The sequence below is a fragment of the Pristiophorus japonicus genome, chromosome 16 (genome assembly GCF_044704955.1).
Source record: "Pristiophorus japonicus isolate sPriJap1 chromosome 16, sPriJap1.hap1, whole genome shotgun sequence".
Taxonomy (NCBI): Eukaryota; Metazoa; Chordata; class Chondrichthyes; family Pristiophoridae; genus Pristiophorus; species Pristiophorus japonicus.
In genome coordinates, this window is record NC_091992.1 from 77,114,041 (window position 1) to 77,126,632 (window position 12,592).

At 47.4% G+C, this 12,592-nt stretch overlaps 1 protein-coding gene across 1 annotated transcript in view; it reads right to left on the reverse strand.

The window, feature by feature from the left end:
• LOC139227082 (galanin receptor 2b-like) overlaps window positions 1–11,801 on the reverse strand; it is a 34,046-nt gene extending 22,245 nt beyond the window's left edge. The window contains exon 1 of the mRNA XM_070858160.1: window positions 11,449–11,801. Within this exon, the coding sequence (XP_070714261.1) occupies window positions 11,449–11,801 (353 nt within the window). The remainder of the gene's footprint in view (window positions 1–11,448) is intronic.
• Window positions 11,802–12,592: the final 791 nt, after the last annotated feature.

The window sequence follows — 12,592 nt, forward strand, 5'->3', positions numbered from 1 at the left end:
GGGACGAGATTTGGAATTGGGGAGAGAATGTTAATATCCACCCCTGGATCAGACTTTTCTCTCATCTTACGGTCATCCTGATAGCAATAATTTTCTGAGCATTGATAATAATGGTAGCATATGTGAGAAAGTTGGTATGTAGATTGGAGTTACAGCTGGAATGTGTACAAGTAGGAACAGCGTTACAAAATAGTCAAAGAGGACCCCGTATAAAAGCTGAACCTCTATTGTGATCAAATCTAATATATATATAATGATTGATCAAAGGGAGGAATGTAGAAATATGCAGGCTATGGCAACATAAAATGGAAAGACCCCCGAGAGTAAGGTTAAGGTGCCTTGAACATAAAATGAATTACCATTTGAAATTTGATTAGTCATGCTTCCTTAGCATCGCCAGTAACTAGAATATACTAATCAACAGGGTACAGACAAAATGTAATCAAGGAAATGGGACAGATTGTAACTAGAATAACCCAATCACCAGGGCACAGACAAATGTGTAGTCAAAGGAGATGGGACAGATTGTAGAATAGTATAAACCAGGAGGAGAAACCCCACCTCCGGCAGCGAGAACCTAGGACCAACACTCATCAGAAGCAGGGACCAGGGGAGAGACCCTTGAAGGAACAGTGTCAGGACCAGATTGATCACATGGGGACGTATTGGGTAACTATGAGAGTATTTTGAGCGGAAAGGAACACCCCTTGGAACGCCTTTCTGCAGAGTTAAACAGAGTTAAATAGAGTATAACGAGTGAGTCTTGTACTTCTGTATTGGGGAACTATAGAGTATAGGTAGTGAGTCTTCTCCTTCTGTATTGGGGAATTATAGAGTATAGGTAGTGAGTCTTGTACTACTTCTGTATTGGGGGACTATAGAGTATAAGTAGTGAGTCTTGTACTACTTCTGTATCAGGGAATTATAGAGTATAGGTAGTGAGTCTTGTACTACTTCTGTATCAGGGAATTATAGAGTATAAGTAGTGAGTCTTGTACTACTTCTGGATCAGGGAATTATAGAGTATAGGTAGTGAGTCTTGTACTACTTCTGTATTGGGGGACTATAGAGTATAAGTAGTGAGTCTTGTACTACTTCTGGATCAGGGAATTATAGAGTATAGGTAGTGAGTCTTGTACTACTTCTGTATTGGGGGACTATAGAGTATAAGTAGTGAGTCTTGTACTACTTCTGTATTGGGGGACTATAGAGTATAAGTAGTGAGTCTTGTACTACTTCTGTATCAGGGAATTATAGAGTATAGGTAGTGAGTCTTCTCCTTCTGTATTGGGGAATTATAGAGTATAAGTAGTGAGTCTTGTACTACTTCTGTATCAGGGAATTATAGAGTATAAGTAGTGAGTCTTGTACTACTTCTGTATCAGGGAATTATAGAGTATAAGTAGTGAGTCTTGTACTACTTCTGTATCAGGGAATTATAGAGTATAAGTAGTGAGTCTTGTACTACTTCTGCATTAAACAAACATTAACTGTACTGCCATTGTTCAGTGTGTAATTTGATATTTAACTCAGGTACCGTCGCAGGCAACTACTAGTCACACGACTAGCGAAATTGCCCTTTGTGCAACATCCCTCATCCCCCCTTCCCCCATACCCTCCCATCCAAGGCCAATGTGTCCTGTGAGGAGAGATTGAGTAGACTCGGCCTATATTCGCTAGAGTGTAGAAGAATGAGAGGTGATCGATTTGAAACATACAAAATTCTTACAAGGCTTGACAGGATAGATGCAGGGAGGATGTTTCCCCTGGCTGGGGAGTCTAGAACCAGGAGTCTCAGTCTCAGAATAAGGGATCAGCCATTTAGGACTGAGATGAGGAGAAACTTCTTCACTCAGTGGGTGGTGAATCTTTGGCATTCTCTACTCCAGAGGGCTGTGAAGGCTCCATCTTTGAGTCTGTTCAAGACAGAGATCGATAGATTTTTGGATATTAGGGGAATCAAGGGATATGAGGTCAGTGCAGGAAAGTGGAGTTGAGGTAGAAGATCAGCCATGATCTTATTGAATGGCTGAGCAGGCTCGAGTGGCCAAATGGCCTACTCCTGCTCCTAATTCTTATATTCTTATGTTTCACCCCTTTGTATTCCAGCCCCCTTGAGATAAAGGACAACTTTCCATTGGCCTTTATCATTTTTTGCACACTCATCAGATCACTTCCAGGATCTATGAAATACTACAGAGTGTCTACAATGGGTTAGACAACGGCCTTCATCCAAACAAAGCCCGGACTCCCAGGATGTGTTCTCTACCTATTTGTTTATGGGTCCTGAGATGAAGTGTTTGGTCAATTGCAACTCTGTATTTGGTGGGCAGCACAAATTGCCTTAATATGGCATTACAATGGCAATCTCACCCAAAGAGTAAACATGGTGGCTGATGAAAGGAATGGGAAACGGCTTGACGTGTTCTTCTGAGGCCAGGTTTAGGATATGGTGGGAGAAGATAACCTTATTGTGCAGTAAAATCACAATCCTTTACAAACAGGCTCAGAATTTCATTACCCAAAGTGCACAGAGATTGCCCTCCCCATTGTTGGGACAGAGTAGAGGCAACTCCACTTAATTGGAATTTTCCTAACCTCGGTATGTTTGGTGCTAACACTGGGTGCTTGAAATGGGAGTGTGCTCCATATCCCAGCACCAATATCTCTCACCTTGCTGAACACAAAGAAAATGGAGTTATAAAGAAACTGTAATGACTGCTTCACACATCTGTACAACCCACAGTGAAAGCCCCGCTGCACGTATCCTAATTTACACCAAGTCCTGTTCATCCATCACCGTCGTGCACACTGACCTACCCTGGCTCCTTGTCCTTGATTTCAAATCCCTCCAGGAGCTCATCCTCCCTGTCTCTGTAATCTCTTTCAGCCCTACTTATGGTCTACAGGCTTATGCTTATGGTCTATAGGGCTGTAGTGATACTCGCCCTCCTGTAATGCTCAGAGATGTGGACCATATACAGTAGATACCTCAAATTGCTGGAAAAATACCACCAGCATTGTCTCCACAAGATCCTGCAAATATCCTGGGAGGACAGACGCACCAACGTTAGTGTCCTCGCTCAGGCCAACATCCCCAGCTTCAAAGCACTGACCACACTCGACCAGCTCCGTTGGACGTGCCATATTGTTCGCATGCCTGACACAAGACTCCCAAAGCAAGCGCTCTACTCGGAACTCCTACACGGCAAGCGAGCCCCAGGTGGGTAGAGAAAACGTTTCAAGGACACCCTCAAAGCCTCCTTGATAAAATGCAACATCCCCACCAACAGCTGGGAGTCCCTGGCCAAAGACCGCCCTAAGTGGAGGAAGAGCATCCGGGAGGGCACTGAGCAACTCGAGTCTCGTCGCCGAGAGCATGCAGAAATCAAGCGCAGGCAGCGGAAGAAGCGTGCGTCAAACCAGTCCCACCCACCCCTTTCCCTCAACCACTGTCTGTCCCACCTGTGACAGAGACCGTAATTCCAGAATTGGACTGTACCGTCACCTAAGAACTCACTTTTAGAGTGGAAGCAAGTCTTCCTCGATTCCGAGGGACTGCCGATGATGATGACTGCCCTCAGAGCCTGAGGCACTGGAATTCTCTCCCTAAACCTTTCTCCTCCATTAAGATGTTCCGTAAAACCTACATCTTCGATAAAGCTTTTGGTCACTGGTCCTAATATTTCCACATGTTTGATAATGCTTCTGTGAAGCACCGTACGATGTTTTACTATTAAAGGCGCTATTTAAATGCAGGCTGTTGTTGAACCGTAACTTGTTTACAAGTGGTGTTAACGCTACGCGCACAGGAGCAGTGATGTAGAAGAGCAGGAGAAGCTACTATCGATGCATAGTGGAAGTTCTGAATCATTGGGGATTTATGGAAAGAAGTGTCAGACACGATTAAGAAATAGCAAATTAGAACCAGTTCCCCATTGCAACTGCTGGCCATTTTATCAGCTGAGATCAATCGGAATGAGGAAATGGGATGGGGAGGGGGAAAAACATTTTTGTTATTGTTGTTGAAAGAAAACATTCTGGAGAGCTGTACAGATCAAACTCAGTTTGCAAAGTGACTGGAAAAACAAGTGACGAGAACAGTTTATGAAGATACAGATTCTGTGAGTGGTTATATAAACCGATATATTAATAGCGGTAATTAGGTACAAAGAATAGAAAGGAATTATTGTAGTAGAAAGGAGACAAATGTTTGAGACTTTTGAATATGAAGGGTGAGTGGGCGCTTCAAGGTATTATAGCGTAAGGAGATATATCTTGGCAGGAGTGCCAGCTTTATGCATTTTAGCATTAAAATACCTATTAATGAATAAAAACGCACATCAGTATAAATAAAGCACATCCACTTCTATCAAATTAATACTCGGAGAACTGCAAATACAAGGCCATACAAAGCAAATTACAACAGTTTCCACAAACTCCCAAACGCCACTAACTGCACTCAACTCCGAAACTCCACTCAACTCCCAAACTCCACAAACTGCACTCAACTCCCAAACTACAATCAACTCCCAAACTCCACAAACTGCACTCAACTCCCAAACTCCACTCAACTCCCAAACTCCACAAACTGCACTCAACTCCCAAACTACAATCAACTCCCAAACTCCACAAACTGCACTCAACTCCCAAACTCCACTCAACTCCCAAACTCCCCACAAACTGCACTCAACTCTCAAACTCCACAAACTGCACTCAATTCCCAAACTCCACTCAACTCCCAAACACCCCACAAACTGCACTCAACTCCCAAACTCCACAAACTGCACTCAACTCCCAAACTCCCCACAAACTGCACTCAACTTCCAAACTCTCCACAAACTGCACTCAACTCCCAAACTCCACAAACTGCACTCAACTCCCAAACTCCCCACAAACTGCACTCAACTCCCAAACCCCCCACAAACTGCACTCAACTCCCAAACTCTCCACAAACTCCACTCAACTCCCAAACTCCACAAACTGCACTCAACTCCCAAACTCCACAAACTGCACTCAACTCCCAAACTCCCCACAAACTGCACTCAACTCCCAAACTCCCCACAAACTGCACTCAACTCCCAAACTCCCCACAAACTGCACTCAACTCCCAAACTCCACAAACTGCACTCAACTCCCAAACTCCCCACAAACTGCACTCAACTCCCCAACTCCCCACAAACTGCACTCAACTCCCAAACTCCCCACAAACTGCACTCAACGCCCAAACTCCACAAACTGCACTCAACTCCCAAACTCCACAACTCCCAAACTCCACAAACTGCACTCACCTCCCAAACTCTCCACAAACTGCACTCACCTCCCAAACTCTCCACAAACTGCACTCAACTCCCAAACTCCACAAACTGCACTCAACTCCCAAACTCCCCACAAACTGCACTCAACTCCCAAACTGCACTCAACCCCCAAACTCCACAAACTGCACTCAACTTCCAAACTCCCCACAAACTGTGCTTACCTCCCAAACTCCCCACAAACTGCACTCAACTCCCAAACTCCCCACAAACTGCACTCAACTCCCAAACTCCACAAACTGCACTCAACTCCCAAACTCTCCACAAACTGCACTCAACTCCCAAACTCCACAAACTGCACTCAACTCCCAAACTCTCCACAAACTGCACTCAACTCCCAAACTCTCCACAAACTGCACTCAACTCCCAAACTCCACAAACTGCACTCAACTCCCAAACTCCCCACAAACTGCACTCAACTCCCAAACTGCACTCAACCCCCAAACTCCACAAACTGCACTCAACTTCCAAACTCCCCACAAACTGTGCTTACCTCCCAAACTCCCCACAAACTGCACTCAACTCCCAAACTCCCCACAAACTGCACTCAACTCCCAAACTCCACAAACTGCACTCAACTCCCAAACTCTCCACAAACTGCACTCAACTCCCAAACTCCCCAAACTGCACTCAACTCCCAAACTCTCCACAAACTGCACTCAACTCCCAAACTCTCCACAAACTGCACTCAACTCCCAAACGTCGCAAACTGCACTCAACTCCCAAACGCCGCAAACTGCACTCAACTCCCAAACTCTCCACAAACTGCACTCAACTCCCAAACTCCACAAACTGCACTCAACCCCCAAACTCCACAAACTGCTTCAGAGTAAACTTTGCTGAATCTGAAACTTTTACGTAGTCAGCATTTTTCAGAGTCATACAAATGACAGTGCAGCGGGTGTCCATTCAGCCCCTCGTGGCTTTACCCATAACATTGAACTATCTACTCTAATCTCATTTGTCATTTATTGTCTCTATCTTTGACATTCTTCAGTCTGTATCATTTCTACCCAACATCAATATAAACTCCACCCAAAACATCCTGAGCCACTGTACCACCTAGCATTTAGGAAGCTTGTGATTAGTACAACCTTTCAAACTGTACTTAACTTTTTTCAATATCTGCTCAACATACCGGTTCAACTTCTGCTAAAACCTACCATCACTCTACATTCAGTCTGTATCGTCTGTATTGAACAGCTGCCATGGATACAAACCACTCAACATCTGCACTGGACAGATTTTGGCCTGGAATTTGCGATCAGCGGAGAAACAAAGATGCCCGCCGCTGGCCCACGGAGAAAGCTGTCTTTGGCGAGAAGTTTGCCCTATTCGGCGTTCAAGTGATTGCAGCGCTCTGTAGTGGGAATTCCCCAGTGCGATGCTGTTGTGATGTCAGTAAGCTGTCTAAGCAACCAATCACATTACAGAATTCTCACAGACAGGAATCCAGGAAATGAGAACCTGCTTTTATCCAGACTTTTTGCAAATGTTATAGAGACCAAAACATAGAATTGGGGCTCTAATATGGCGATAAGGTCAACCTGAAACAAACTTTGAAGAAAAATGTTTCTTTTAAAGGTTCTGAAAATTAGTCATTTTTCTCATAATGGAGAAAGTTGATGCTCCACAAATTAAAAATTGTTTTTTCAGGGCCATAGAGTTACTTTAGCAGTTAATGTGTTGTTAAAACCCCAGATACACCTATTCTAACAAAACTTAACATTTAATGGGGCATTTAACAGTGATATTACCGTGGAAAAGCCCAAGTTTGTCAGTTTCACTGATGTCACTGACACACTGATTGCTGGCTATGTTGGGGTGTGGTGTTCCACAGCCCAGCCTGTGTCGGAGCACTGAATGACTGACCACAACTTCAGGATGTCCACGTTTAGATACGCATGTGCCACACCCTGAAGTTGCGGTGAGTTTCAAAGGGGCAATACGGCAAACATGTTAGATCGCCGTTATTACCCGCCCGCAAATTCTATTTTTGATGTGTTCAGCATCGTACAGCCTCACTCACCTATCTGAATCTTCTTGGAAAAATAGCCTTGGTATAACTGATATCAACAGCAATCCCACTCAACTGCTGCACAAACCGACACTCAGACTGCACTCCAACATCTGTGCATTCCAAACTGCTTTGACAACGACACTTGCCACTCGCCACCGTCTCGACCAGGCCATCACCCCCAGCATCGAAGCACTGACCACACTCGACCAGCTCCGTTGGTCAGGCCACATTGTTCGCATGGCCGACACAAGACTCCCAAAGCAAACACTCTACTCGGAACTCCTACACGGCAAGCGAGCCCCAGGTGGGCAGAGGAAACGTTTCAAGGACACCCTCGAAGCCTCCTTGATAAAATGCAACATCCCCACCGACACCTGGGAGTCCCTGGCCAAAGACGGCCCTAAGTGGAGGAAGAGCATCCGGGAGGGCGCTGAGCATCTCGAGTCTCGTCGCCGAGAGCATGCAGAAATCAAGCGCAGGCAGCAGAAGAAGCATGTGGCAAACCAGTCCCACCCACCCGCTCCCACAACCACTGTCTGTCCCACCTGTGACAGAGACTGTAATTCCCGTATTGCACGGTTCAGTCACTTAAGAACTCACTTTTAGAGTGGAAGCAAGTCTTCCTCGATTTCGAGGGACTGCCTATGATGATGATGCCGCATCTGTATTTAAAAATGCTCGCACACCGGCAATAACACAGCAGTAGCTGCTCTTTATATCACCAATGCAACGCTCTGTTCATCTGGGGCAGTGTTCACCAGATTTGGCATAAGTGGCACTGCTAGTTCTACACCGGATAGTGACGCTATCTCTGCAATTTTGGGTGTGTCAATTTCTGGGCAAAACATGAACGAAGCTCCGACTGAAATCATTCCTTCATCCGGTTTTCCACCGAGTGACTCTCCGCCCATTGACCTGGGTGTTACAGAGGTGATAAAGGACGTTGCAGAATATTGACACTTCACTCTGAAATTGTTAGTCTGCAAAAATACTCGTCCACATAGACAGTTTATTTCTTTTATAAATGCAGATGCATCGAGGCGGAAATAAAGCAGGGATCGTATGTTGACAGGTCTAAAACGGATCAGAGAATGAGACTCGCACCCAACTTGTTCAAGGTTCTTTGTGTTAACAGGTATCACAAAGAGACTTCTGTGCCGCTTCTTCTACACGTCTGGCGAACTTGATTTGAAAAGGACCAGAGTGCGTAGGGTTCGCAGGCAATGTGAACAGGTTCGGCTATTTATACCAGGAAAAGGGCAGCGATCCCTTAGATAGACAACCAGCCCCCACACAACTGACCCTGGTCAACTAGTTACACATACAACTGATCCAGGTCAACCAGTCACACACACACAACTGACCCAAGTCAACCAGTCACACACACAACTGACCCAGGTCAACCAGCCACACACACACAACTGACTCAGGTCAACTAGTTACCACACAACTGACCCAGGTCAACCAGCCACACACACACAACTGACTCAGGTCAACTAGTTACCACACAACTGACCCAGGTCAACCAGCCACACACACACAACTGACTCAGGTCAACTAGTTACACACACAACTGACCCAGGTCAACCAGCCACACACACACAACTGACTCAGGTCAACTAGTTACACACACAACTGACCCAGGTCAACCAGCCCCCACACAACTGACCCAGGTCAACCAGTTACACACACACACACACACAACTGACCCAGGTCAACCAGTCACACACACACACAACTAACCCAGGTCAGCCAGTCACACACACACAACTGACCCAGGTCAACCAGCCCCCACACAACTGACCCAGGTCAACTAGTTACACACACACACAACTGACCTGGATCAACCAGTTACACACACACACAACTGACCCAGGTCAACTAGTTACACACACAACTGACCCAGGTCAACCAGTTACACACACACAACTGACCTAGGTCAACTAGTTACACACACACACACACACAACTGACCCAGGTCAACTAGTTACACACACACAACTGACCCAGGTAACCAGTCACACAGACACCAAGCAGCCCAGGTCAGTTAGCCTGCAGACCTTGTGCCTGGGTAACGATTCACAAACAGGATCAGGAGTAGGGGAACCAGAGAGGGAACTATAGGGCCAGATTTTAAGGATTGGGAAATAAACAATGGATGGCCTGAGAAGGAAGATAAATTAAAGGGGGTGACTTCAATGTCAATTCAGGTACAGAAATAAAGAGAGGGAAAGAAATATTGGCTTAAGAAAGAAAAAAGACAGAAAGGAAAAAATAATAAGAACAAATCTAAGTTAAAATCTGACATGTTTAACATCTCCCCCCCCCCCGCAAATTCTAAATGTGAAGGAATTAGACTCCACACTTGTAATTGTCAGTGCCAAAGAGATTGGTCAGGTATGTGAGAAGCTGGTTGTCAATCTAAAGCATTGCTGCCCTGTTCCAGAGTCTTTAGAGGCTGTCATTAACAATTATCACCTCCTTAAAAGGGTTCTTACACTGCTAATCAGGTGCTCTAGAATCTGTGGCAGGTTTAATTCGTATCGACGGCATATATACAGCAACTTCATGACATTCAATGTATTTCAATGGGGAGGCAGACATGACAGACGCCATTTTTGTGAAGCTCATGACAGAGTAACATAACTCGGCCAGCAATGTTTAGATATTCGCATTTAACTGCTCATCTGCCCCTTGTCTGAAGTTGCTGTACTAGTTACCCATAAATAACAGCGAGCACCATCAGCCTCACCATTATTATGACAGCAAATTCTAGCCCATCTAACCATGACTGGTGCAATTGGGCAGGAACAGTATTTACTGGTTGCCCTGCTCGGTCCTGTCACTGGCTGGTTGCCGAAGTCCCACCCATGGTCCTGGTACTAAATCTGGCTCAGTTTCCCAGACCCAGTCCCAGACACAGACCCCAGACACAGACCACAGACACAATTCCAGACACAGACCCCAGACACAGTCCCAGACACAGACACAGACCACAGACACAAGCCCAGACCCAGACACAGACCCCAGAGACGGACCCAGTCCCAGACACACACAGTCCCAGACACACACACAGTCCCTGACACAGTCCCAATCCCAGACATACTCCCAGACACAGGACCCCAGACACAGTCACACACACAGTCCCAATCCCAGGCATAGACACAGTCCAAGACACAGACACAGTCCCAGACCAGACCCGGAACGTTCCAGACCAGACCCAGACACAGACCCAGACACAGTCCCAGACATAAACACAGTCCCAGACAAACAAAGACCCAGACAAAGACCCAGGCAGAGTCCCAGACACAGTCACAGACGCAGACGCAAACAAAGACCCAGACACAGACACCGTCCCAGACACAGACCCAGATGCAAACAAAGACCCAGACACAGGCGCAGTCACAGACTCAAACGCAAAGACCCAGACGCACAAACAGTCCCAGACACAGTACCAGACACAGACACAGTCCCAGACACAGTCCCAGACACAGACACAGTCCCAGACACAGACACAGTCCCAGACACAGTCCCAGTCTCCTTTCAATTGGCCGCAAAGAACATTCAACAGCTGTCCAAAAGTTACCGCAACTTTGAAAAATTAAAGACCCGTCTGAAAGGCAACCTTGTCCTGTTGCAGCCCCTCCCCTGCCCCTCCCTCTGTCTCAGTTGTTGCCCCAGTGAGCCGGGCTCTTTCCCCCGCACACCCCCCATCAATGCCCACTCTCCCACCAATGCCCCCTCGCCCACCCCCCACCAATGCCCCCTCTCCCACCACCTACTAATACTCCCTCTCCCAACAATACCCCCTCGCCCATCCCCCAATACACCCTCTCCCACCAATGCCCCCTCTCCCACCCCCCACCAATACCCCCTCTCCCACCAATGCCCCCTCTCCCACCCCCCACCAATACTCCCTCACCCACAAATGCCCCCTCTCCCACCCCCCCACCAATACTCCCTCACCCACCAATGCCCCCTCTCCCACCTCCCCACCAATGCCCCTTCTCCCACCCCCCCACCAATACCCCCTCTCCCACCAATGCCCCCTCCCACCCCCCCACCAATACTCCCTCACCCACCAATGCCCCCTCTCCCACCCTTCTCACTCACCTGTCCACGGAGACGGCGGCCAGGGTGAAACTGCTGGCATACACGGTGAGGTAGATGACGAAGTGAACGGCCTTGCACAGGAAGGGGCCGAAGAGCCAGGAGTCCAGGGTGTAGATGGTGGCCTGGAAGGGCACGCAGCACAGGATGAAGCACAGGTCGGCCACCCCCAGGTTGAGGATGAAGAGGTTGGTGGTGTTGCTGGTCATCTGGCCATTGCGTAGCAGGACAGCGAGGACCAGGCTGTTGCCCACCGTGCCCAGCAGGAAGATCAGGCAGAAGACCACTGGCACGATGACACTCTCAGGTCTCAGCTCCCAAGCCTGCGACACATTCCAGCTCTGGCTCACATTCATCCTCCAGCTCGCATTTAGTCCTTCCATCGCCCCTCAGCCCTCCAACAACACGCAAGTTTGGAGGGGCAGCTTCATCTAGGCTCCCGGGGTGCTGAGTGAAGTCTCCACTGTGTGTGTGTGTCTCTCTCTCTCTCCCTCTCTCTCTGCTGCCGATGGAGCTCTTTAAAGCTCCCACTGTCTTGTCGACTCGTTGCCAAGGTGACATTAACTCGCTTCATTCATCAATCGGTATCCTCCTCCCGTTCCCACCCCCAGGGGAGGGGGTGAAGCGGTGCTGGGGGTCGGAGGTGGTGGGGGGGGGAGGAAGTTAGATAGAACAAGGGGCCAAACTAACCCTCCCACCCTCCACACCCCACAGCATTGGCTCCCCACACCCATTAACCCCCAGGGCAGAGGCTGCTATTAACAAAAGTAAATTTGGTTCAGAGGCTGCATTTCCTTGGCTGATGCAGGGTTTCTGCTTTAGTTATTGGTAAGTGTGTACATGTCTTTACCTCTTTGTCTGTGTTTATGTCTATGTTTTGCTATGTCGTCAGCCATGGCTCAGTGGGCAGCACGCTCTCCTCTGAGTCAGAAAGAAAGACTTGCATTTATATAGCTCCTTTCACGACCACCGGACCTCTCAAAGCGCTTTGCAGCCGATGAAATACTTTGGGAGTGTAGTCACTGCTGCAATGTGGGAAACGCGGCAGCCAATTTGCGCACAGCAAGCTCCCACAAACGGCAATGTGATAATGACCAGATAATCTGTTTTTGTTATGTTGATTGAGCGATAAGTATTGACCAAGACA